The 26,316-nt window shown below is 59.3% G+C and overlaps 2 protein-coding genes, 1 long non-coding RNA gene and 1 other non-coding gene across 26 annotated transcripts in view; 3 read left to right on the plus strand and 1 right to left on the minus strand.

The window, feature by feature from the left end:
- The first annotated feature begins 105 nt into the window (after positions 1-105).
- LOC112909046 (uncharacterized) lies at positions 106-16,415 on the plus strand. Its single transcript, XR_003233035.2, has 3 exons — positions 106-241; positions 465-538; positions 16,292-16,415. It is a non-coding gene; the product is annotated as an uncharacterized lncRNA (long non-coding RNA).
- Positions 282-365, plus strand: LOC112909158 (small nucleolar RNA SNORD60). Its single transcript, XR_003233060.1, has one exon. It is a non-coding gene; the product is annotated as a small nucleolar RNA SNORD60 (small nucleolar RNA).
- On the minus strand, positions 930-11,357 carry RAB26 (RAB26, member RAS oncogene family). Of its 9 annotated transcripts, none has more exons than XM_025984743.2 (9): positions 6,635-6,929; positions 5,514-5,624; positions 3,175-3,216; positions 3,021-3,087; positions 2,617-2,669; positions 2,259-2,324; positions 2,102-2,158; positions 1,933-2,009; positions 930-1,841 (listed from the first exon to the last, which is right to left on the minus strand). In XM_025984743.2, exons 1-9 carry the CDS (start codon positions 6,791-6,793, stop codon positions 1,739-1,741), a joined length of 735 nt encoding a protein of 244 aa, XP_025840528.2. In that variant the 5' UTR covers positions 6,794-6,929; the 3' UTR covers positions 930-1,738. The 9 variants fall into 9 exon arrangements, with proteins under 9 accessions (XP_025840528.2, XP_072610157.1, XP_072610158.1 ...); XM_072754056.1 differs by lacking the exon at positions 6,635-6,929 and adding an exon at positions 11,291-11,357 and having other exon boundaries at positions 1,485-1,859; XM_072754057.1 differs by having other exon boundaries at positions 1,485-1,859; positions 6,635-6,955.
- Positions 16,416-18,149: 1,734 nt separating the features above from the next.
- Positions 18,150-26,316, plus strand: part of PKD1 (polycystin 1, transient receptor potential channel interacting) — a 41,198-nt gene continuing 33,031 nt past the window's right edge. For 6 of the 15 annotated variants that reach the window (XM_072754014.1, XM_072754015.1, XM_072754016.1 and 3 more), the window contains exon 1: positions 18,214-18,539. In XM_072754014.1, the coding sequence (XP_072610115.1) occupies positions 18,325-18,539 (215 nt within the window). In that variant the 5' untranslated portion in view covers positions 18,214-18,324. Of the gene's footprint in view, positions 18,540-25,724; positions 25,793-26,316 lie in introns of those variants that run through there. The other 9 variants (XM_072754019.1, XM_072754020.1, XM_072754021.1 and 6 more) reach the window with 4 other exon arrangements.

Consider the following 26,316-nt stretch of genomic DNA (forward strand, 5'->3'; position numbering starts at 1 on the left):
ATCAGCGGCGATGGGGGCGGTACTTCCGTCAGGAAGGCCCAATCGCAGCAGTAGGGCAGTTTCTATAAAGGCTTGAGCCTCGCGCCCTCCCATTCTTTCCCGTGGGCGCCGTGGGCTGAGGTCGTGTCCTCGCTGGTCCTCAAGTGGGTCCGAGGGGAGGTTCCCCCAGCCTGCGGCGGGGCCTGGCCTCTCCCGCCCCGGCGGAAGGTGCGAACCCCCCCAGACCTACTTCTCCCTGCAGGTGAGGCCGGGCCGGGCCTTCTGTCCCCTATGCCCCTTGGAGCCTGTGATGAATCGCTTTTTATTTCTGACACCTCGTATGAAAACTGCACGTGCAGTCTGATTATTTTGCAAAACTGAGGCTTTGGGGCGTGCCCCGGGTGACGGGAAGGGGCCGGGGGCGCCTTGTCCGAAAGCCGGGAATGGGCTCTGTCTCCATGTGGACGCTGTCTCTCTCCTTCCAGGGAGGCGGGTGACCCGACTGGAGGCCCTGACCCAGAGTCCAGGTCTGTATCTGAAGCGCTCGGCAATAAAGGTGGTGAGTCGATGGGCGCGCAGGTGTCTTTCTTCTGCGCGTTTGACCCCAGGGGACCGGGTGGGGCACCTGCTCCCCCCTGGGCAGGCCTGAGACAGGGCAGAGAGAGATGTGTGTACAGGGACTAATCCATGCTTGTCTCGAAGGCCAAAAACAACAGGTTTTTTTTTTTGTTGTTCGTTTTGTCTTGCCTGTGGCTTGGGTAGGTCAGGAACTCTTTAATAACTCACTAACCGGTGCTGGAGTCCTGTTTCTTCCCCGGTGCTCTCTAGACTGCTTTGGGGTTCCAAGCAGCCTAATGATGGGGGCTGGGGCGGACTCTTGAGTGTTAAAGGCCACCCGTACTTTGCTGAGGGGCCTAGGACAGGTTTCTTTCAACAGAAGAGACAAGCAGTCCAGAAAACACAACTTTATTCACTAGAACTGAAAACAAAGGCTCTCATTCTAAAGACTGACTTGAAGATTTCCGTACAAGGTGGAGCGTGCTACCAGCCCCCTGGCTTGCCCTCGCTGAGCACAGGCCTTCCCGGGGCTGGCAGTTTTCCCTTTTATGTGATTTCCCACATGCTGTTCTGTATCACAAAGCCACAACCGTGGCGTTCTTCAAGGTCGTGTGGAAGGAAGACCCTGTTGATGTCTGAACCAGTCTCCTGGCGGGTGAGCTGGGAGCAGATGGCTCTGGTCCTTGCAGATCAAATGCACAATGCGATGATTTGCGTCGAAGCATTCTGCCCCAGGCGTGAACAGCAGTCCTGCCTTACCCTGCCTGGGCACGTGTGCAGCTGAAGACATGGCTTTCTAAGGGGTTAGGCACTGTACACGTGGTGCTGGCGCTGGGGCCTGGTTCCGGAGCTGAGCGTGTCCAGGAGGGGGCAGCAGAGTGCCGCACCTTGGGACTGGCACCCCTCACCATCTGTGCATGGCGAGCCCCCCCCCCCCCCCCCCCCCCGCCGTACAGAAGACAGCGACTCTTCAGCCCAACCTTGGCCAGGCCCTCGGGCAGCAGCAAGTTAGGGGGGCTGCAGACCTAGTGGCTCCTAGAAGCCCGCTGGGACTGAGGCTCTGGGAAAGGCAAGGCTCGGTCTGTCTGGGAGCCAAGAAACAGACACCCTGGGGTGACTAAACCAGGGGGACCCTGTAGACCCTCCATTCGGCCTTGCAGGGGCCTCCCAGAGGATGTGCGGTGGCAGTGCCCAGCCAGGCTTAGGGTCTGCAGCAGGAGGTGCCTTGGCCCTCCCTCTTGACGTAGTCGTGCAGCCGGAAGTGGGGTTCACTGGGGGCCTTCATGGAGCGCTGCTTCAACTCCCTGTGGGGTGGGGGGTGACTGTGGAACAGAGAAGCCTCTACCCCAACAAGGGGTCCGGGTCTGAGGGCTCCTGCTGAGTGCCAGAACTTACTTTGCTATGGCTGTGAAGGCCAAGTCCACGTTGAGGCCTGTCTTGGCGCTGGTCTCCATGAAAGGCAGCCCGTACTCCTGCAAGCAGCTGCTGCCAGCCTGGTGGGGACAGCCCCAGCCCTGCAGCCCCAGGGACAGACACCCCCAGCCACCCACCTACCCTGGCTCACCTTGGCTAGCTTCTCCCCATCCTCCCTCTTCACAACACGCTCCTGGGCAGAGTCCACCTGGCACAGGGGTTTTGGTGAGAGCTGGCCCAGGGCTTCCCTCTTCTCCCCACACCTGCCCTGTAGAGCCAGGGTGGAGACGACAGGCTGGGGTGCTCACCTTGTTGCCCAGCAGCATAAGCGCCACATTGTGCTGGGCATACTCGTGGATCTCGGTCAGCCAGGCCTGTGGGGGAAAAGCTGAGACCAGCCCAGAGGCTGGCACTTGTCCCTTGTCCCTCCAGGCTGTGCTGCAGAGTGCCTGTTAGGCTCAGACTAACAGGCTAGGCCCAGACACAGTTCCTGGAACGTGCCAGGCACCACTGACAAATACCTTACTACCCAAGGTGCTGGACTGATGGAGCTGGAAGGTCCCCAGACCCCGTTCAGCCTACAGGGACCCTGAGCCACCACGGGGGCCAGCTTTCCCCACTGTACCCAGGATCCTCAGCCTCTGCCCCAGGAAAGAAACCACTGACCTGGATATTGTCAAAGGAGGCCTTGTTGGTAACATCATAGAGCAGCAGCAGTGCTGGGGACAGAGGGCCAGTGAGGACATCTCTAGGGCACACAGCGGCTTCCTGTCACCCAAACCCTTGTGCATCACAGCCTCCACACTTCCTGCCATGCTCAATCCCAGGGTACCTTCCTTTTTTTTTTTTTTTTTTTAAGATTTATGTATTCATGAGATACCCAGACAGAGGCAGAGACATAGGCAGAAGGAGAAGCAGGCTCCTCATAGGGAGCCCAGTGCAGGACCCGTTCCCAGATTCTGGGCATCCCAAGGGCACCTTCCTCTGAGCAGAAGCCAGAGGAGCAGGGTGCCCACAGAGCATAGCCTCCAATTTCCCCCAGGGCTGGCATCCCACGCCCACAGGCTCACCATGGGCGTCGCGGTAGTAGGCGTGGGTGACACTGCGGAACCGCTCCTGGCCAGCTGTGTCCCAGATCTGCAGCGACAGGCACATCCAGGAGTCTGGGCTGCCAGTCTCTCCTCGGTGTTCCTACCTACCCTCACCCCCACCCCCATCACTCACCTGCAGCTTCACCTTCACACCATCCACATCCAAAACTTTGTTCTGAAAGACAACCAGCCAGCTCCACTGAGCCCAGCCGCCAGCACTGCCTCAGGCAGCAGCTGGGGACAGGGCCCCCACAGGGAGGGGGGAGACCAGCGGGCTGGAACAGAGCCTGAGATTGAGGGGCCCACTCCAATCCTGTCTGCCCCTCAGCTGGCTGGGTTCTCCCATTGGACTCCTTGAACCCAAGTCCTGAGATCCAGCTCTCTCCACCCCTGCAGCTCCTACACTTCCCCCTGGTGAGCCCCTTCTGGTGCCCAGGGCCTGGAGGATGCCTGGGCCCCTCCCACTCTGATGGCCATCCTAATGGGCTTGGAGGTGGTTGCCCTTCATGGCCAGCTATCTGGGCCAGGTGTGCTTTCTCTGCCCACCTCTGAAGCCTGGCACACGGCCCCACCAGCTCTACCGCCTTTATAGGCCCTTTGCTACCACCCATCTCAGTCACCAAGTCCTGTTGCTGTGGCCCTCCCTTCCCTTACGCAGCACCTATCTTGGTCTGGCCCAGCCACCCACCTTTTGCCAACCACACCCACTCCCTATACCCTGGCAGACCACAAACCCCCTGCTGCAGCCCCCCCTGATGGGCCATCAGCTCCTCACAGCTCTACATGTGCTGTTCCTTTTGCTCAGTCACCCAGAGCAACTTAATCTAAAGTTACTGTACTGTAACCCCAGGCCCATTACTAACAGGCTCAGTTTCCCCATCCACAAATGGGGATGACCAGGGTGTCCAGCACGTGGCTGTTTCAATGGCTTTATGAGCTAGTACGCGCAGAGCATTGAGAACTATATCTGGCCTAGGATGAGAGCTGTTCTAATTTAAAAGCCTCTTGGGACGCCTGAGCAGCTCAGCAGTTGAGCATCTGTCTTCAGCTCCGGGCGTGAACCCCCATCCTGGAATCAAGTCCCGCGTGGGGCTCCCTGCGGAGAACCTGCTTTTCCCTCTGTGTCTCCGCTTCTGTCTCATGAATGAATACAAACCTTAAAATAAAGGCCTCTCTTCCCCGGAGGAGAGCAGCACCCTGAGGACAGGGCCTAGCACAGTAACCACAGAGCCCGAAAACTGCCTGGTATGCAGTGAGTGCTCCTTGTTTGTTGGCTGGTCATGGTCCCTCACTAGGCCCTTCCAGCTCAGGGCTAGTGGCAGGGAGTGGCCCAACCCCATGGTTCCCATCTGCTGTGGTGGGGGTGGGGGCCGGCTAACTCCCAGTGGAGGCTCCTGGCAGCTGGAACGGCACCACCTCCCTCTTCCCCAATCTCCTGCTGTCAGGGTGTTTCTAGGTCTCCCAGGAACCAATGGCACAGCCATCTGCCAGGCTGAGGAGGCTGGGGAGGATACCCGCCTTCACTGGCACCCTTGAGCAGGGGTGTGAACTGAGCGGCCTCACCTCCCTCACCACCTGCCCCAGAGCCTAGAGGGGGGAGGTGGGGCCAGCACAGGCAAAGGGTCACCTGTCCACACCCCACACTGTGCCTTGGACACCTGACCCCTTACTAAATCTCAAAAGACTTGAGAGGACCTGGGCCCCCAAGCAGGGTAAATGGCCCCCAGACGGGTGGGAGCCCCTTTTCCGTTTCTAGGATGGGCCTCCCTCCCAGCCTCCCGCCAACTGGGTCTAATTAAAGGGTGAGAAAAATGCAAATTTGGGATTTGTCTAGAACATACCAGCACCTTGGCAAGGCACTCAGAATTCAGACTTGTTGGGTAGAGGTGGGGGCTCAGATGCTGGAGCCCCACAGGCCTAAGGCTATGGCCCTCATCATTCCTTGCCGACCCCACAGGCTGTTAGGGTGTCGGAGTGTGGGGAGTCCTGAAACCCAGGGACACAGCCCTCCTGTTGGGGGCAGTATGGGAGGGGGCTCTGGCAGGGGGAACAGCCAGGTGGCAGCACTTCTGTGAGCCTTCTCGCCCAAGGGCAGGGACCTCCCCCCAGCTCAGGTCCTTCTGCAGGCTGCCTGGCACCTGTGTATGGTGGGGCCGTGATGTTAGCCTCCCAGGTGAACACAGGCCTTGAGTTTCCTCTGATGGCTGCCACCCAGGGCATCCGGAGGCTCAGAATACAGCCCCAGGCACCTGGGTGCCACCCTTGCTCCAATCAGATGCAGCCATCACCCGTCTCCAGGCATCCCACCTCAACCACCCCGAGCCTGAGAGCTAGGTGGTGCAGGCAGGAGCTGCCCCCGCCATGAGCCTGTGGGTGTCCCAGGGGTGTCGTCAGAACTCCGTGAGCTGGTGGCAGGGGCCCAGGACACAGCTGGGTCAGCTCAGCGCTGAGGACATCAGCCTCTGCTCTCACCCGGAAGTCGATGCCCACGGTGGAGATGAAGGTCCCTGCCAGGAAAGCCCCATCCTTGAAGCGCACGAGCAGACACGTCTTCCCCACGCCTGAGTCCCCCACCAGCATGATCTGGAGTGAGCGGGAGAGTCAGGTGTTAGGGACCGAGGGGCCCAAGGCGCTGGCCCACCCAGCAGGCTGTCTGCTCTTTCCTGAGCTGGCCTGGGCAGGAGTGGAGAAGTGTCCCAGGCCTGCGGGTCCACAGGAAGGACATGGGAGCGCTGGGGCAGCCAGGATCCCTGATGGCCTGGGCCTCCAGGTCTACCTCCACAAGGTTCTGTGCCTCTCTCTCCATCAGTGGGGAACGGGGGCAGCTGCCTCCCTCCAGGGCCCTACCTAACCTCACCCCCAGGCCCTGGACACCGTGCTTGATCTGGAAGGGGAGCATTTGGGGCTTGGCGGGGAGCAGAGGCTGGGGGCTGGGGACCTTCTGAGAGGCCTGTGGGGGTCACTGTGCCAGGGGGCTTCTTCTAACCCCAGTAAGACTGGAGGAATTTGCCACGTGAAGTCAGGTCTTGGCGTGCGCAGGTGCCCAGGTCGGTTTGGGGACAACAGCGGCAATCAGGGCCCCCCTCCTCCACCCCTCCCCCAGCCTGTTGTCAAAGGCCCCAAAACCCAAAGACAGTCCCCACAACCCCTCCACAATCCAAAGGTGTCTGCCTAGGCCCGAAGGAGGCCCCAGTGTTGCCCACCAGACTGGCAGACCTCTTCCTAGTCTCCTTCCCCCAAAAAGAGGAGACCTACAGCCCCTGGGGTAAGGGAAGGCAGCATATGGGATACGGTGAGCCGGAGGCCGGGTGGTGCGGCGGCGTAGGGAGCGGGGAGGGAGCCCCCGCCAGGTCCGGACCCCCTGTCCGGCCGCCAGCTGGGGCGTCAGGGGGCAGGCCTTGCCAGCCGTGGGCTCCCTGAAATCCGGGTCTGACAGCTGTGCTGTACGCGATGCGCTGTGCCAGCTGCGGGGCGCCGCTCGGGCAGGCTCTTGGCCCAGGGCCCGCGGGGCCCTCCGTCCCCTGCCGACCCCTCCGCGCCCCGCTCGGGCCCAGCGCCACCTGCTGCGCTCGCATGGGTGGGGGCCGGCTCACCTTGAAAGCGACGTTGTAGAAGTCGCCGCCGCCCAGCGAGGGCCGGGCGGGCGGCGGGGGCCCGATGGGGCGCGCCGGCCGGGACCCGTTGGCGGCGGGCGGCGCGGAGGCAGCGGGCGCGCTGGCCCCCTTGCTCCTGGGGGTCTTCTTCCTGGACATAACGGGCGGGCGCTCAGGGAGCTCCCGCTGCAGCCGCCGCGCCCCGGGCCGCCCTGCTCCCCGAGTCCGCCGAGCGCGACCCGGACCCGAGCCCGTCCCGCGGCAGCGAGGGCGTCGGCATCGCGGACGCCCGGCTCCCCGCGCCCCGCCCCCGCGCCCGCAGTCCCGCCCCCGCCCCCGCGCCGCAGCCACTCAGGCCCGGCCTCCCGCCGCCTCCGCCAATGGGCGTGCGGGGGCGGGCGCATGCAAATGAGAAGGCCGCCCGGGGCGGGGTCACGGGGCCGGGGCACTGCCCCAGGTGGGCGGGGTGGGGAGCCTCTGCCCCTGGCCCCGCGGCTCCCTCCATGCACTGCCCCTCGCCCGGGGACCCTCCCGGGATGGCCGCTGGGCCTGGGACGGGGGCGCTGAGGCAGTGGGACTGCGTGGGGCGGACACCTGGGGGGTTCTGTCCCTTCTCAGCCCGAGACGCCACCTGGCCTGCTGTGCCCCCACTCCTCCCTGTAGGGCAGGAAGCAAACTGGGTGCTCCCGGCGCTCGGCTCAGCTGACAGCTGGTTACCAGAGGCGGGACAAGCCAGCACCCGAGAGCCGCAGGCCGCTCTTCCCCCAAGCTGCCCACCGAGCTGAAGCCCCAGGATCCTCGGGTGAAGGGAAATCCGAGTTACAGCCGCATCCCGCCCTCTGAGGGGCCGCTCCCCTGGAGCTGTGCCCTTGGGGGTCTGGGAGGAGGAGGAGGCGATAGGCCCCGCCCCAGGATGCGGCTAGCCCCTTGACCTTCTGGTGCCCCGTTCTGGCCCCGAGGAGGCCAAGTGCTGACTGTCCGAACCCCATGCTGGTCCCTGGCTGACCAGTCTCCATAGCCTGACACCTCCACTGGATTGTCTGTCTCCACCCACGGGTCTCTGGGTCTGGAGAATAAGGCTGAGATGGTCCTGGAACCCGGGGAGTGGTGAGCCTAGACGCCCCGGGGCAGCAGGTATAGGCGCTTCTGGGCAGTGCTGGGATCAGCCTCTGCTGCACGCTCCTCTGGCAGCCGGAGGGATGGGCTGGCTGTGCCTCCAAGATATGACACCTGTCACATGAGCCCTCTCAGAGACCTGAGCCCTCTCCCTGGCATTCCCAGAGCCGAAATAACGATAATGGAAATGGATGGAAGCTGGGGCTTCTAGGGCTCAGGGTCTGGCAGGGCCCTGCATGGGATGGGCCTTGGGAAGCTGGCCTTTTTTGCGTATCACTGTGTGTTAGGCACAAGTCTTCCTCAAAAGCACCGTGTGAGGTGGGTGGTGCTGTGATCCCAGGATCAGGTGGGGAAACTGATGCCCAGAGAGGGGACGGGAGCTGTCCAAGGTCGCCAGGCTAGAAAGTGACAGAGCCGGGATTTGTACCTGTGAACCCTTTCCAGAGAACATGAACTTCCCTGGCAGGGTCGGCCCGGGAGTCCTCAGGAGCTGGGAGACAAGCCTGAGGAAGACCTCTGAGGACCCCCTGGCCTCCTTTCTTGTCTCCTCTGACCCCCACCGCCTTCCTGGCCAATGCCCACTTGTGTGGGTAGAGTGCCTGGGGGTGGGGGTGTTGAGCTCCCACTGCCGGGGCCCCAGGGACTCCAGGTGTCCTATGCTCCAAAAGGCCAATTACAGGGTGGTTGGCCCAGGGTCTCAGCCAGTACCCCCTGACCCCACGTCCTAGGCATTGGGCTCCCTACTAGCCCCTGCCCAAGGGAAACCAGAAGGAGTTTGAGTGCTCTAGGGGTGGGGGCTATAGGAAGGCAGCCTCTGTCAAGGGTGAGGGCTAGTGCTAATGGGGTGACCAGGAAGAGAGGAGGAGACAGGCATTTCAGAGGCCATGGGGAGCCAGGAGAGGAGGGAAGCTGAGCAGCAGAGGAGAAATACTCAAACTCAAAACCTTTGAAACTAGGAGAATACATGAAAAAACCTAGGTCTCTGATTTCTTTCAAAAAAAGAGAGTGCAAAAAAAAATTTAAAAAGAGAGAGAGAGTTCTAGGTCCCTGGATCACAGCATTCCTCTTGCCTCTCTTGCCTTCCATCACTCCTCCTAATCTTTGATCATTATGTCCCTTGCTTTCTCTGTTTGCCATCTGTCTCAGTCTCGGGAGTGTAAGTTCTCTGGGTACAGGAAGCAGCTTGTCTTGGTCACTGCCATATCCCTGGCAGCTGGCTCCAGGCCTCAATAAACTTACTCAATTGGTGAAAGAAATATGAGTTAGAAATGGGCCCCACTTCAGGAGGACACGTCATTGCTCACACAACGATGAGGCCGAATGTGCTGCAATGTGCAGTGAGGCAAGGCCTGTATAATCAGGTACTGAGAGCAGGTCTTTGGGGAGGAGGGACATTTGTTCTGGGCTTTGAAGGTTGAACAGGAGTCCAACAGAAGAAGAGGAAGAGAAACTTGCAAGCTCCCAGTGACAGTAAGTGAGCATTTTGAGCAGAAGAGGCCAAACTGTGGTCCAGTTGTGTGGAGGAAATCCAGCCGGTAACACAGGAGAGGGCTAAAGTATAAAGTGAATTTGAACGTATAGCTTAGGCGCTTGGAAATTATTTGGCGAGAAGTAGGGAGCCACACATGGTTCCTGAGCAAAGCAACAGAGGGCCCTGCTACAGGAGTACAGAGGGTGCAGAAGAGTGGATGCGTGGTGCAGCCTATAGACAGGAGATGAGTAGGAGGGGGTGACAGTCACCGAGGTGGGGGGGATGGGGACAGAGGAGACCTCCAAGAAATACAGACTCTGCAGGCCTGGAGGTGAGGCAAGAAAGTCAGAGCCCATGGGGCAGAGACAGTGGAGTGCCCAGGCACACGAAGGACGGCAAGTTCTTTGCTGCCCCTCCCAGTCAAGCAGGAGGCCTCTGTCCCCTGCCTTTGGCTCTGTGACTGTTCTGACCAACACATACAGCAGAAGTGACCCCGTGTCCATTTCTGGACCTGGACCTCGGAGACTGGCAACTCCTTCCTGTCTCCTGAACACGCATTCTGGGAGCCCTGCTGCCACACTGGGGAAAAGCCCAAGAAGCCTCATGAAGAATCTCAGGCGGAGAGGAGCCCGCGAGCCGCCTGTGGAGTCAGGAAGTCATGCTGGCCTGGGCACTCTGGTCCGGGGGGATTCCATACTGTCTCCCAAACTGCAGATTTGGGAGCATCGGGGGGATTTTTTTTCTTTACACAGCAATAGACAATGAGGACAGGCTGCCGGCTGGGGGGAGGGACAGGGCCAGCTTGGTGGGAAAGGTCAGGAGGGTGGCCTTGGCTAGACCCCAGATGCCCAGATGGCTGGGCTGAGCTAGAGTGCTGAGTGGGGGGGTGGGGTGCCTGCAGCCCCCAACCCTTTTGGCATAGGGCCGGCTCCGCTGGAGACACAAAGTCGGCCTGTGCCTGTGTCTCTGCGAGGAGATAGAGCAACCCCAGATCCATTCCAGCCTCACTCTGGATCCTCACCCCAGCACCCTCTGGTGCCCCGGTTCCCCGGGCCCCTGGCCCTGCCCGCTGCCCTCTGACTTGCCCTTGTGGCCTTGTGGGTGTCTGGCCCCTTTGTCCTGGAGTGACGCGTGTCATGAGTCCCCAGACATGACAACCCTCTGGGACCTACAGCCCGAGGCTGTCTCTCTCCAGAGCCCCATTTTCCATGATGGCCAGTTTTGCCCCCACATTGCGCTCACCCACAGACCCCTGGCAGGAGCAAGAGCCCTCGTTGAGCTTCCAGGCTCTACTTGAGCCCCCTCCTCAGACCCAAACAGGGAGCCTTCCCGGCTCCTCCCGGCCCCACTCCTGTGGGTGCTCCACGCATGTGGGCCCTCAGGGCTTCCGAGGACAGCGCCCATCCTGCCTGCGCCTGCCTCCACCAGGCACGGAGAGGGCTCTAGGTGAGCAGGACAGGGCCAGGCTAGACTTTAGGGTCAGTCAGTAAAGAATGGGGGAGAAGCAAAGCTGCCAAGTCCTGTGACCCCAGAGCACCTCCCAAAAGTCAGTCCCAGGGGATTCAGCCCTCTGCAGTCTTGGGTTGGGGGAAACCCTGGCTGGGAATGGTGCCAGCAGGCAGAGGCCCCGACTAGATACCCGTGGGACCCGGGGAATGTGGCGTATCTGGACCTGCTCCCCTCTCCCCAAAACGAGTGGGCGGGAGGAGCTGATCCCTGAGGTCCCTTCCAGCTCCAACACCTTGTTCTATGAAATCCACGTGAACGTTGCTATGGAGACGGCAGCGAGCGGCAGCAGCTCCCCATTGGACCTCCACGCAGAAGGGAGAGGAGGGAGTCACCCCAGGAAGCAGCGATGTCAGAGGCGGCTCGCCCCCCCCATGCACCGGGGCCACACTGAGCACCCCGCTCCTGCAAGGGCACCCGCACCCCAGCCGCACACTCACCTTTGCTGCACCCAGGCCATGGGAGGCAGGTGGTAAGGGCTGGGGGGCGGCCCTGCCCCGTGGGGGAGGGACTGCGGTGTGAGAGTGGGAGACTTTCCTTCCCACCCCAGCTCAGGTACTCACGCCTGAGTGCTCCTGGTGGTCTCAGGATGCAAGCTGTGCCGGCCATAGAGCTCAGCGGGGGTAGGGAGTGGGGGGCTGCTCCCCAGTCTAGACTCTGCATTGAGGCCCCAGGTAGGCAAGACCTCTGGCTGGAGGAGCACAGAGCAGCCCAGCTGCCTTCTGGCTCCAGGCTCTCCCAGCAGCTTTGAGGGCCCCGCAGGGGAGGCACAGGTGTAAAGGGATAAAACGGATGCCTGCGTAGCCCTGACAACCACTGGAGTCCCAGCCCTGGCTGCCCCTGCCAAGGGCCAAGCGCTCTGCTTGCAGCCTCTCTCCCTTTTTTCCTTAATTATGAAAGGGATATATGATTTTTGTGGTCACAGCAACAACAGAAGGTAAAGGCAAGGATAAAAGTTCCTGTTCCCCGCAGACCCTGTCCCTCGGGGGTAACCGTTATTCAGTTGGAAGTGGTGACCGTACGAGTCTCCTGTGGCCGCTGTAACAAATATCTACTACGACAAACACGGTGCCACCACCAAACAGCCCAAACATAGTATCCTACATGCACAAGGCCTCGGGGTAAAATGAGGCTTCTGAGGCTGAAGCAAGTCTGGTTCCTTCTGGGGAGAATCGTTGCCTCTTCAGCTTCTGGTGGCTTCCAGCTTCCCTTGGCACATGGCCACATCCTTCCAGCTTCCCTTCCAGAGTCACTTGAACTTCTCTCCTGCCATGCAGATCTCCCCTTCTAGGGACACTAGTGATCACATTTCGCCCACCCCCACCCCATATCATCCAGGATAATCCCTCATCTCAAGACCCTTAGTTGAATCACAACTGCAAGGTCTCTTGCCAGGCAAGGTCACATTCCCAGATTCTGGGGATTAGGATCTGAATCTCTCTGGGATCCGCTATTTAGCTTCCTAAGCACCATCCAAGTTTTGTATTTTGGGATTTCGTTTGAAACAAAGGCTCTTGGCTGAGACAGACCAAAAAAATCACTGGACGATGGATTCCTTTTTTTCTGTGCTATCTTTATCCAGTTTGTTTAGACATGCAAATTATGCTTTACTAATTACAGTGCTCTATGCATACGTTTGCATAAAACATACTGAGATGTGACCATGCCCTCTAAAATATAAAATCACCGTTATCTGATCTTTGCACATTCGATAGGATTCTCCCATAAGCAGATCTGGATCAAGTGTCTTTTCCTGGCATGGCTCTGATACATTTTCAATCTCTTCCTTTATGATTGGTCTATTTGAGCTTTTTATTTCTGCTTGAGTCAGTTTTAACAGTTTGTCTTGTTCTAACCTATAACGACCCTGTCTAGATGTCAAAAGTTTGCAAACAATTACACATTTTTTTGGTCATTTTTAACTTTTTCTGTGAATAAACCTGTGTTCTCAACATTAATGGTCTGTATTTTATTTTTATCTCTCAGTGACACTTTCCAGCTGGCTCTTTTTTACTTTACTTTATTTATTTTAAAGACTTTATTTATTCGAGAGAGAGAGAGAGAGGCAGAGACACAGGCAGAGGGAGAAGCAGGCTCCATGCAGGCTCCATGCAGGGAGCCCGACGCGGGTCTCGATCTGGGGTCTCCAGGGTCACACCCTGGGCCAAAGGTGGTGCTAAACCACTGAGCAACCTGGCTGCCCAGCAGGCTCTTTTTAAACATCTTGGGTGTTTTTGTTGTTCTTTGTTTTATTTTTTTATTATTATTTTTTTTAATGTAGGCTCATGCCCAGCGTGGAGCCCAACATGGGGCTTGAACTCATGACCCTGAGATCAAGACCTGAGCTGAGATTAAGAGTCAGATGCTTAATTAACTGATCCACCCAGGTGCCCCATAATCTTAATAGCCTTATATATTAAAATAGCTCTTTTTTAAAAAAGATTTTATTTATTTATTCATGAGAGACACCGAGAGAAAGAGGCAGAGACACAGGCAGAGGGAGAAGCAGGCTCCACACAGGGAGCCTGATGTGAAACTCGATTCTAGGACCCCAGAGTCATACCCTGAGCTGAAGGCAGACACTCAACTGCTGAGCCCCCCAGGCGTCCCTAAAAATAGCTCTTGATTGTATTAATCAATTCTACTCTTTCTTTTAAAATAATTTATGCTAGTGGGGTGCCTGGCTGGCTCAGTTCGGGAACTGTGGGACTCTTGATTGCGGGGTTGTGAGTCTAAGCCCTACGTTGTGTATTGAGATTACTGGAATAAAACTTAAAAAAAAAATAAAGTGTACAATTTGATAAGTTTTTACATATGCATGCACTTTTGAAATACACTTAAAAATAAAATAACTAGGGCAGCCCTGGTGGCTCAGTGGTTTAGCGCCGCCTTCAGCCCAGGGCCTGATCCTGGAGACCCGGGATCGAGTCCCACGTCAGGTTCCCTGCATGGAGCCTGCTTCTGTCTCTGCCTGTGTCTCTACCTCCGTCTCTCTGTCTCTCTCTCTCTCTCTATGTATCTCTCATAAATAAATAAATAAAATCTTTAAAAAAAAAAAAATAAAATAACTAATATATGCCCTTAGATTTCTAATTTCCTTCTTTTTACTTTGTTTTGGTTTATTTTATAGTTGTTTTTCTAGAATGTTGATATGAATGCTTAATTTATATACTAATATGATTTTTTATGCTTAATAATAGAAACGTAATGTTATCAGTTTCTCTCCATGTATAACTTTGCATCCCCCAGATTTGGTAAGATATATGCTCATTACTATCCATTTCTATACAATCTGATATTAATTTTGATTTTTTTGCCCAAGCATTACTTAAAAGAGGATATTTCAATTTCCATATGATCAGAATTCTAAAATGAGCTTCATTGAGGCATAATTTAGGTACAATAACATTCACAAATTTTAACTATACAAATTGGTGAGCATTGACAAATAGTCATTTAACCACCACCATACTTGTAATATAAAACATTTTTATTACCCCCAAAACTCTCTCATCCCCTTTGTGGTAATTCCTTTTCCCCCACCTCTTGTTCCTGATTACCATTAATCTGCTTTTTTGTCACGATAAGTGTTTAGATATTTAAGAAACAACTTTATCAGGGATCCCTGGGTGGCGCAGCGGTTTGGCGCCTGCCTTTGGCCCAGGGCGCGATCCTGGAGACCCGGGATCGAATCCCACATCGGGCTCCCTGTGCATGGAGCCTGCTTCTCCCTCCGCCTGTGTCTCTGCCCCTCTCTCTCTCTGTGACTATCATAAATAAATAAAAAATTTTTAAAAAAATTAAAAAAAAAAAACTTTATCGAGATCTAGTTGATATCCAGTCACCGCACATATTTAAAGCATATAAGTTGAAGGGCCCCTGGCTCGCTCAGTTGGAAGAGCATGTGACTTTTTTTTTTATTTTAAAGATTTTTATTTATTTATTCATGACAGAGAGAGAGAGAGAGAGGCAGAGACACAGGCAAGGGGAGAAGCAGGCTCCATACAGGGAGCCTGGGCTGAAGGCTGCGCTAAACCCCTGGGCCATCAGAGCTGCCCTTTTTTTGTTGTTTTAAGATTTTATTTATTTATTCATGAGAGACACAGAGAGAGGCAGAGACACAGGCAGAGGGAGAACCGGGCTGCCCCGGTTGCCTCATTTAGTAGAGGGAATAGGACTAGTAGCTAGCTCCTGGAGTTGTGAAGACTCAGTGGGGTAAGGCAGCAAAGGAAAGATGGAGAAGTGCAGGATGTGCGTTTCCTCCTCCCATCTCTTAGGAAGCTGCCGCCACTGACCTCTCCCTGTGCTCTCTCTGGCTCACCCTCCTCTCCCTCTCTGCTGGCACTCCTCCCCCAGCCGGGAGACCCATTCAAGTCTCCTCTATGTGAAGGAAAAACCTTTGCCACTGCTCTGTGAACCTCTTTCCTCTCACATCTAAGCTTCTGGAAATAATGGGCCTCATGCCACGTCTACACTCCCAGACTTGCCACCAAGCTGCTAGCATCTGGCTTCCTGTCTAACCCCTCCTCCAGGTGCCCTCGGTAAAGACCACGGGGGAACACCACGCCTTCAGCTTTGTGCGGGTTGACACAGCAGGACCGAGGGACAGGACGACCCCGAGGAGTAGGGGCAATGACGTACATGGGGGCACATGTTCTGCCCGCAGTAGATAGCTCATAAATATGTGTCACCTTTTTGTGTGATGCAAATCGGCACATGGCATGGAGCCTGGGGAAGCTTCCTGGAGGAGGAGGCACTTGCTGACCCTGCAAGCATAAGTAATCATGTAGGTGGGATGGGAAAGCATTCCAGACAAAAGGAACAACATGGAGTAAGGCTAGGAGGTGGGAGGTCTTAGAGAGTTCTAGAGGCCCCAGGGCGGGGCGGGGCGGGGGGCACGTGGGCCTGTGCAGTGAGGGAGGACCACGGATGGTTGTGCGGCTGCACCATCCCCAGCCCCTGCCCTGTTCCTGTAGCCCAAGCCCTGCTGGCTTCTCCCCTGTAGCCTCTCCCTTGACATCCACACACTGTGCCTCAGTTTCCTCCTATTTCTGGGGGGCTCTCACTCAGACTCTCTCCAAGGCCTCTTTCTTTTCCTTTAGGATGGGGTTCCGTGCCTCTGGAGTTTTACATCTGCCCCAAGTCTGCTCACCCCCTCCCAGCTTCACACCAGGCCTCCAGTTGCACTCTGGGCATGTTCTCGAGTGGGCTATGGCCGCATGCGTGCAAAACCTCCTTCTCACCTTCCCATCCACACCCCTCCTCCCCGAGGGCATCTCCACCCAGCAAACAGCTTCTCCATCGACCCCAGCACCTAAACCCCAGGTAGGGCACCCTCTGAGCCTCCTCCTTCTCTCCCCAGTCCCAGGGCTCCTCCCTCCCTTCCCCTACCTTATCCCATCAATCCCACCTGGACTTAGACCTCACACCAATTTTTTCCAAACTGGGTTCCCAAGCACTCCTGTGACTGTATACAAAGTTTCCTGAAGCCCTTGGGGCTCGAAGGCTCTAGGGTCCCTCTCTCTTCCCCCTGGTGTCTAACCTAAGTCCTTCTCCCTACTCAGGAGGGAATTGGCCCAAGACACTCAGAGTTGGAGACAAAGGGCTTTGTGGGAGTAGAGCCCTGAGAAGACCACACTGCCGGAGCTGGACTACACCCGCCAGGTCACTTGGAGATGCTCTGCTTCTTCCTGGGTCATTGGACTGCCAGGACATGGCAAGCTACCTGTTCATTGTTCATCCCTGGCCATTTGCCTGCACAGGGCGCCCACTTGTTTTTCCCTGGATCTTTCCTGAGAGCTGGCTCTGCGCTGGATGTGATCCTCCCTCAGCCCTAAGACATTGGCTTGCTATTTCTATCACACAGATGAGCACAGTGAGGGATCTGGGTGCCCCTTCATGCCTGGGTGAATAGCAGAGCTGCAGGATGTCCCACAGTGACCCTGCTTGGACTCTCCCAGTGAGAGGTAGCAGGGCATGGGCCGAGCGCTTGTGGGTTTAGTTGTTTCCAGTTGGTTTAAGCAGAGAGAACACAGAAAGGAAGTAGTGCAGCCTTGGGATGCAGCCTGCCCCTGGGTCTCAGGACAGTGGACAGGAGCCTTGCCCATGTGCCAGTCTGGGGACTTCTTCCTGAGACCACTGGCCAGCCTAGGTCAGGCATCCATCCACCAGTGGCCCAACACTAGAACAATTTTATTACTTTTTCATTAAAAGTTGAGATACAATTTACAGGGCAGGGTATCCCTGGGTGGCTCAGCAGTTTAGCACCCGCCTTTGGTCCAGGGCCTGTTCCTGGAGCCCGGGACCGAGTCGCACGTTGGGCTCCCTGCATGGAGCCTGCTTCTCCCTCTGCCTGTGTCTGCCTCTCTCTCTCTCTGTGTCTCTATGAATAAATAAATAAAATCTTAAAAAAAAAAAAAAAAGAGATATGGGCAGCCCTGGTGGCGCAGCGGTTTAGCGCCGCCTGCAGCCTGGGGTGTGATCCTGGAGACGTGGGATCAAGTCCCACGTCAGGTTTCCTGCATGGAGCCTGCTTCTCCCTCTGCCTGTGTTTCTGCCCCCCTCTCTCTGAATAAATAAATAAATCTTTAAAAAAATAAAAGAGATACAATTTACATAGCATAACATTCACCCTTTTAAGAGCCCAATTCTATTAAATTTTTAGTGTATTTACCAGGCTGTGCAACCACTGCCACTACCTAATTCCAGAACATTCTCACCATCCCAGAAGCAAACCCCATATCCATTAGCAGTTATCCATTCCCCGTCCCCCGCCCTGGGAGCCACTAGAGTGCTTCATTTTTAGGTTTGGAGGGACGCGCGTGCCCTGGCTGCAGGGGGGCGGCGACGGGGATTGCTGCGCTGGGCTCGCGGAGGCGCACCTGGGGCGTCGCCCTGTGACAGCTGGCACTGGCCGCCGCGGCCCGGAAGACGGCGGAGGCCGAGCGGCACGGAGGCCGCGGGGTCATCACCGCTAGTGCTTGCCCAGCCGCGACGTGGGCCACTGCGGGGGGATGCGGGGCGCCAGCGCCGGGGGGAGGAGGGAGGGGGGGGTGCAGCTGCGCGGAGGCCCCGCCCCCCGCAGGACCAGAGCCCGCAGCCCCGCGACGTCCCGCCCACACCCTGAGCGGGGGGGGAGGGGGCGTGGCCCGAGTACGCCCCGCCCCGCGGGAAGCCCTGCAGAGCGAGGGGCGTGGCCCGAGGACGCCCCACCCCCGGAACCGTCCTGCAGAGTGAGGGGCGGGGCCTACCGTCGCCCCGCCCGCCCGCGCCGCCCGCGCCGCCCCGCCCCGCCCCGCGCCGCTCGGGCGGGGGGGCAGGAGGAGGAGGAGGAGGAGGAGGAGGAGGGGCGGCGGCGGCGGGCCCGCACTGCCGCGCGAGCGCGCTACCGGCCGGCCGTGGACGCAGAGCGCGGCCGGGCCCGAGCGCCGAGCGGGCGTCGCGCGAGCAGACAGGCCGCGGCCGCCGCCGGATCCCGCCCCGCGCCCCGCCATGCCGTCCGTGGGCCCGGGCTGAGCCGCCGGCGCCGGGGCGGGCTCGGGGCTCGGAGCTCGGGGGCTCGGGGCCGGGCCGGGGCCATGCGCGCGCTGCCCTGACGATGCCGCCCGCCGCGCCCGGCCGCCTGGCGCTCGCCCTGGGCCTGGGCCTGTGGCTCGGGGCGCTGGCGGGGGGCCCCGGGCGCGGCTGCGGGCCGTGCGCGCCCCCCTGCCTGTGCGGCCCTGCGCCCGGCGCCGCCTGCCGCGTCAACTGCTCCGGCGGCGGACTGCGGACGCTCGGACCCGCGCTGCGCATCCCCGCCGCCGCCACCGCGCTGTGAGTAGCCCGCCTCCACGCGTCCGGCCGGCGGTTGCCATGGCGCCGCGGGGACTCGGGGGCGCCCGGGGGCGGGGGGCTCGGCGCGCCTGCACCCTGCGCTCCGGGGAGAGGCCCGGCAGGGCAGGCCGCCGGCCTGGCGGGCCTCGCAGGGCGTGGGCGCGTCCCGGCCTCTGCAGGGGAAACGCAGCGCGGGCCAGGCCTCTCCCAGGGCGAGGCTCCAGCGCGGGGAGGTCGGCCCGGCTAAATAAGGAAAACCCGGGGCCGCGGGCGGCCCTCAGCACCCCCCTGGCCCGGGCCGGGGCGAAGCAGAAGGATCCTGGCTTCTCTGAAAGCAGAAACGTCCCACCTGCTGGGGCTCCGCAGTCGCGAGTTGCAGGGGGACCAGGGGGACGCGGGACAGCGCGCGGGGCAGGGTGGAAGGTGTCCGAGGGGACCGGCCAGCACGGAGCCGCTAATTAGGGCCCAGCCTGGCCTGGAGGGCTGCTCTGTACCGGGGAGCCCTGCCCGAGGGAGCCGGGAGGATGGCAGCTCTGGCTGGGAAGGCTTCCAGGAAGAGGTATCGGCACAAAGATGTGAAGGATGTGTGAGCCCTGGCGGGAGGGAACCGTTTGTGCCAGGCCGGGAGGCTGCACGGTCGTGTGCGGGTGTAGGGTAGCCCGGTGTGGAAACTGCTAGGGAACTGTGAGGAAGTGGGCAGGATGGGAGGTGGGCTGCGCTCATTAAGGGCCTCCGTCTGTCCAGGGCTCTGATGTGATCCTGGGGCAGGTGGCAGCGGTTTACATGCCGGAGAGCTGTTGTCAGGTGTCCATCTCGGACTTGATAGCGCAGCCCCTGTGGAGAGCTTGCCCTGTGCAAGCCCGGTGCCAAGCTCTGGCTGTGGACTGCGGTGCTTAAAGCCTCTCCTTAAGGCCCTGGGGCAGAGGTACCCCAAGATTCCTCTTTGACAGATGAGAAAACAGACTCAGGTGGTGTGACTTGCCCACGTAACAAGTAGTGGGCAGCACATGGCAGAGCGGGGCTTGACTGAGGTGCTCAGGACCCAGAGTTGGAATGGACAGGATGCAGGGGACCAAGACTGGCCACTACTTGGCCTGCCGATCTGCATTCCCGCGGCCCGCTTTGGATTTTGTGGGCACTTGCAGGCACCCGAGCCAGGACTCCCTTCCATCCGTGGCCACGTGCTAGATCCACCGGGTAGCATTTAACATCTTGAGGCTTGTTCCAGGAACGTTTGGAGGTCCTGGGAGCTGACGGCCTGGCCCGGCCTGAGCCAGCAGGATTTCCAGGGTTGCTGGTCCCTTTGAGCTTGAGGTGGGGCCCTGAGACACAGGTGGATGGGGAGCAGAGTAGACCCCACACGGTTCTTTACGCCCCGAAGCTGCCTCTGGGAGACTTCTGGAACTTGGGGACCGGGCACCCAAGGGACATGGGCCCTCTCCTCGTCCCCCAAACCACCATCGGGGCTCCGTGGGCTGCCCTAGCCATTCTGCTGGTCAGCCCTGCAGGCCCCATCCTCAGGGAGAGGGAGGTAGGGGAGTCTTCTCTAAAGCAGAGGGACCAAGCTCAGAGGGCAGGGAACATCCTGGGTGAGGGTATGCCCCAGCAGCCCTGCCTTTCGGGTGGCAGCAGCAGCCACCTCTGGTAGGTTCAGGCCTGGTACCTCTGTCATCAACGTCTCATAGCCACCCTCCGCCTGAGACTGCTTGGACAGCCTGGGGCACGAGACTTGGGTAGAAGGCCCACGGCTGGCCCACAGCGGACTGCAGGCCTCAGTAGGCAGGCAGGGTGGCCTGGGTTAATGGTGCTGCTGGAGGTGGCCCGAGAGAGGTGACGTTACTCAGCAAATTGTTGCTGTTGTCCCGTTTTTAAAGCTTTATCGTGGATAATTTGAGTAGAGGCAGAAATGGGCAAAATCATGGGCTGAGCCTCATGGACCTGGCGTCCTCCGTCCTGTGCCTCCACACCTCCACCCGTCTTCCAACCAGACTCTGGCTGTCCCGTTCTCTGACGTGAAACCATCTTGGAGTGTGTGGCCACACCGTGGTCACACCTACGATGACGAGTGATTCCCTGATCCCAGTCTGTGCCAACATGTTTATTTTTTTATTTTTTATTTTAATTTTTTATTTATTTATGATAGTCACAGAGGGAGAGAGAGAGAGAGAGGCAGAGACATAGGCAGAGGGAGAAGCAGGCTCCATGCACTGGGAGCCCGACATGGGATTCGATCCCGGGTCTCCAGGATCGCGCCCTGGGCTAAAGGCAGGCGCTAAACCGCTGCGCCACCCAGGGATCCCTGCCAACATGTTTAGGTTTGGGCTTGTCTCTGGGTTTTTGGTAGTTTCCGTTAGGATCCAAATAAGGCCCACACAGCACAAGTAGTCTTTTGTCTTCCGATGAGGTGTCCACTTTCCCTTAGCGCTCTCCTTCCTCATGCAACTTGTGGAAACTGGCTCCGATGGCATCCCGGCTTGGACGATGCCCCTGTCAACCTCTGTGGTGTTATCTGGTGTGTCTCTGTCCTCGGTTTCCTGTAGTTTGCTAGTTGGTCCGGAGCTGTGTTTTGTGGCAAGCCCCACTTCAAGCACTCTGGGGGCTCTTGTGGCCAGTGGCTAGTGTCGGACAGGGTGACAGAGACTTAGAATGCTCGTCGGCAGAGGAAGTTCGGATGTGACAGTGCTGCTCGAGGTGTGGCCCATCGGTCAGGGTCAGGTGCGGTTGTGCTTGGCCAACCACTTCTCGGGCTGTGCGTTGCTGACCTCAGCCACTGCTCCAGGACTCGGTTTGGGGCAGGAACTCAGTAGGGACTTGGTTCGTTGATGGAAATACCAGGGCCTTTGGGTCTTTTGTCACCTGGGGGGTACTTAGGGTCTCGCTCTTCCCTGCCTGTGCCCCTGAATGGCAGGAGAGTTGGGGCAACAGGGGGAGGCCTGGCCTCCAGCATCTACATAGCACATGGGCGTGAGGGAGGTTGGGCAGTGGGGAGCAGACCACGGGGCCTGGCATGTGCGTGACGTGTTAGGCTGAATGTGCCACATGTGTTGCTGCCTGGAGGACGGGCCAGGCCATGGAGGGTCCCCTCCCTGAGCCCTCACCAGACAGAGAGCCTGGCTGCTGTGTGCTGGGCCCCGTGCCTGGAGTCTCTGAGGTTGTTTTCATGGTGAAGCTGATATTAAACCAAAGACACAGGCGATGGGGAGGGGGCTGCATTGGAGGGGGTGCCTGGAAGGACCCCCAGCGTAGGTGCATTGAGGTTTGAGAGAGAGTGTCCCAGACAAGGGACAGCCTGGAGGAGTTTCGAGGCTCCGGGTGATGGAGGCGTGGGGGCTGAGCCTTTATCTGGAGAACCGCTGGGGACAGCATTGGAGGGTTCAAGGTGGAAGTGGCTCGGAACACTGGCTGCTGGGTGGAGACGGGTATCAGGAGGGTCTGGGCGTCCTGCATGCCCGGCTGCTCTCACTGTCCTGTCCCCTGAGCTCCTCGGTGTGGCCGGCCAGCACTCGGAATTCAGAATAAAAGCACATGTGTTGTAGTTTCCTAAGGGGACACGGAATGCGGATTTGCCAGAGCTGAAGACCGGAGGACACACGGTAGGAGGGACCCCTGCCTGGGCAGGGAGGTGAATGGGGAGCCTCTGGCTGCCCCTGCAACACTTGGGTACTCGAAGGGGCCAACACTGGAGCGTCCACGGACGGGACCGGCAACCGTCAGGAGCTGGGGGCGCCTGGGAGTGGTGAGGACAGCCGCCTCCATGGGGGCGAGCCCACCTGCCAGACACCTGCCAGGTGGGGAGCACGTGTGAGCCTTTTATGTAACGAGGGACCTGTAGCCGGAACATATTGAAACAACAAGGGTTTTTATGTATTTTCGATGCTAATGAGATAAAGGGCCCAATTAAACTATGGGTGAAGGATCTGAACAGACTTTTTTCCAAAAAAGAGACAGACGACCGGTAAGCCTGTGCAAAAATGCTCAGCATGTGGCTTTCAGGAAAACACAAATCAAACTGCAGCGAGCTACCCCTCACACCCACGGGGATGGCTGTCTCCAAAGACAGATCGTAGCAAGTGTTTGGAGGATGTGGAGAAATCGGGCTGCCCACCCACTGCCGGCGGGGCTGAGAATGGGGCCGCACTCTGGAGAGCCATCTGTGGGCTCCCCAGAAATCGAAATGTGGGGCCACGGTAGGACCCAGCAGTTCTCCTCCTAGGTGTCTACCCCGGGGGAGGGGACATCTCTGTCCACACAGAAATCTGTACTCAGGTTCGCAGTGGCAGGATTCATCGTAGCTGGAAAATGGAAACAGCACAAGTGTTTTAGCAGCCGCAGAACCGGTGAGCAGGGCCATCGGCCCACGTGGAGTACTGCTCAGCCGTTGACACGAACAAGGCCCTGACACCTGCTCCAACCTACATAAGCCTTGAAAGCACGTTAAGTGAAAGAGGCCAGACACAAGAGGCCACGTGCTGAATGATTTCACTGGTAGGAAATGTCCAGAACAGGCAACTCCATGGAGCCAGAAGGCGGACCAGCGTGTACAGCTGGGGTGGGGGAGGGGTTCGGAGAGGACAGCCAAGGAGTGTGGGGTTTCTCTTGGGGGGGATGAGAATGTCGTGGGACCAGACAGTGGTGCTGGTGGCACAACTTTGAGAAGACACTAGAAGCCACCAAGTTGTGAGCTTAACAAGGGTGACCTTTATAGTATGTGAGGTTCATCTGTATGGAAAACCAAATGTCTGAAAAGAGCTGGGGGTGTGCACCCTGCTTCTCTCCACCGGGTTGGCCTCTCCCTCTGTGGTTGCCACACGCCGGGTTCCTTGCTAAGTGCTTTCTGCCCTTTATCTCGCACTACCTCGCCACAATGCTGTGGGCTAGAAGCCCTCTTGGCCCCATTTTGCAGAGCAGGAAACTGAGGCTCCCCGAGTTTAAGTTATTCCCTAGGGTCACACGGCTGGTGAGTTGCGGCAGAGGTGATGGCATCGTCCCACTCTGGGGCATACCTTGGCCCTGCGCAGGGGGCCTGGCTCACGGAAGGGGGCTGGGGAGCACCCCTGGCTGGGATGGAGGGGGGCTGGGTGGGCTCTGGGCTCAGGCCTTGGCTGCTTGTTCGGCCCTGCCCTGCCCAGCCCTTCCCCCACGGCTCCCTGCTCGGGCGGCCCTCGGCCCTCCAGGCTGTGGTTCTTCCCACTGACTTCCTGTCTGGTTCTGGAGACCCAGGAGTCGGGTCTCTGGCCCGGAATCAGACCTGGTTCACATCCCAGCTCCTCCATTTCCTGCGTGACCTTGGCTGAGTCACTCAGCCTTCCTGAGCTCTCGTCTCCTCACTTGAAGAGGCGTGGATGGCCCTTCTGGGGTTGTGGGCTCATCCACAGGGCTCAGTGCTGGGGCCGCAGTGACCGCAAGCGTCGCCCAAGGGGCCTCTGAGCTCCGTTCTCTTCGCAGCCTCAGAGCCCATTACTTTGTCCCGAGCACTGGCCTCCCGGAGACGGTGCTTGGGTCCTTCCTGCCCTGCTGACGGAGCAGGAGCCTGGAGAGAGGAGCCCTGAGCACGTGTGTTGGTCACCGCGTTGTTCAGACCAAATGCCAGATGGGGGGGGCGCAGGTCACACCCCTCGGCTCCCACTGCAGGGGGGGGCACGGGTGAGCCCCGGGAGGCGCTGTCCTGCACACCTCTTGGCTCCCACCGTGGGGAGGCCTGAGGCCCGGAAGCCTTGCTGCCCCCTCGGCCCTGACCTCAGATGTGGGTACTGCGCAGGGCCATGTGTCTGTTGGGAGCCGTGACCCCTGGCACGTCCCTCTGCTGTTTGGGTCTCAGTTTATGCATTTGTGTTTTTTTTTGTTTTTTTTTTTTTTTTTTTTTTTGCATTTGTGTTTTTGATGCATTTGGGTATTGATGCAAGACACAGCGCGGCTTTGAGGTGTGATTAGAGTGTGTGGCTTCCCATGTCCACCTTGCTCTGTGACCTGGGGTCATGGGGCCACGAGAGCCCCTGGGTGCGCCCCGCATCGGCCCTGCTGCTGGGGCCCCTGTCCTGCATGGCACACCCTGGTGACCTCACTCGAGCTGGGGGCGGAGGCGCCGGTGTCGACGAGACTCGGTTTCCCTCTCCTGCCTCCCTGCAGGCTCATCTTGCAGGCCTTTCTCGAGCCCGAGCCCAGGGCGTGTCCCGGGGGAGACCTCCTCCTCCCCATCCGGTGCTCTGCCTTGGGCCTGGGCGACAGGGTGGCCGGCCCACCGTGTTCTAACAGCTAGCCGGGCGGCCCCGCAGGAGTGGCTTTCGCCCCCACGGGCCGCCCCAGAGGTGGTGAGCTGCTGCCCCCTGCTCTCCCACGGCTCGGGGACCCTGGCTCTTGAGGGGACCTGAGGCTCGGTTTCCAGCGAGGAAGCCATTTTGGATGGAGATGCACATTTTCCTTTCCAGAACATTGTGCAGTGGCCAGCGCCAGCAGCGGGAACCCAGACGGGCCCAACCCGCTGAGCCCTGTGGAATGAAAACATCGCGTTTGTCCTGCCACCGTCTGGGGTGGTGGCGGCCGTCCGCGGGGTGCTGGGGTGTCTCGGCCGAGGCGGGCCGTGTCCACGGGGTGGCCGGGGCACCTACCGAGCGTTTCTGCAGCCGCCGGCCCAATGCAGTGCAGCTGGAAAATGCAGCTCACGGCCTTTTCTCCCGGAACACCTCGTTCTCTGTGGTTTGGCAGCCGTCTCCGCCTGGGGCCCGGGGGTGCCCGGCCGCCGTGCCAGGGCCAGCGTGGGCAGGGCGCTCTCCCTCCCTGCGGGGCCTGTGGGCCCGGGCCTGGCTGTGTGCTGTCCCTGCGGGCATGCAGCTTGCCCCGGGTGCCACCCCGAAAGGGCTTGGTCCCACGCCAGGGCCAGAAGGCAGCTCCCCTCCTGGCGGGGGCAGCGCTCGGGGCCAGACTCACAGCTCTGGTGGCCTCGGGGTCCCCAGCCTGCAAACCGCTCTGTAGCCCTGGTGTCCGCGGCTTCCAGCCCAGCAGCGAGGGGGTGATGGGCTTGCTAGCCACGCTGGACTGGCGCCTGTGCCCCTGGAGAGCCGGAGGCCACGGCCCAGCTCCCCAGCTCCCCAGCCTGGAGGGGGAGAGCCCAGCCTTCGGCCTCTGGGGAGGCGACGGTGGGCAGCAGCGTTCCCGGCCGTGGGAGGGATGGCCCTCCCCTCCTTCCCTGGCTGGCCGACAGGTATGAGTGCAGCTCAGCGGGATGCCACACCCGGAGGGCCGCTGGACACACTCGGGTACGGGCCTTCTCCCCTTGCCCTGAAGGGTGGCCCCAGACCCTCTCCTGGGTGGGCCCCCAGCCTGGTCTTGTTAATGTCCTGATGGTGCCTGCCTTTGGGCAGGTTGATCTGGGGAAACCTCTCCTCCAAGCAGTGTCTTTCTGTCCCAGCGTGGAGGACACCCCGGCCCTCATCTCCTTTCTGCGGGTCAGACGCTCCCCTGCCCAGCCCGGCCTGGCCTGCGGTCCCTGGGGGTCCCTGGGCAGGCAGCGTCCCGCACGAGGTATCGCTGCCCCATCCTGGTGAGAGGCCAGTAGTGGGAGGGCAGACCTCGGGTGGCGGGGCCCCCCCAAAACACTGGGAACCGTGGCCACCTCCTGGACCTGGGAGGTTCCCAGGCAGGCCTCTCCTCCCCACAACCCCTCACTGCCGCCCTGGGCCGGTGGGCCCCTCTGGGGACAGCCCGCCTCTGCCCCCTCCCCAGCTGGCCCTCTCTGCGTGTTTGTCTTCAAATCCGCTCCTTCCTAAACTCGAATTCATTA

This window comes from Vulpes vulpes, chromosome 3 (genome assembly GCF_048418805.1).
Source record: "Vulpes vulpes isolate BD-2025 chromosome 3, VulVul3, whole genome shotgun sequence".
Taxonomy (NCBI): Eukaryota; Metazoa; Chordata; class Mammalia; order Carnivora; family Canidae; genus Vulpes; species Vulpes vulpes.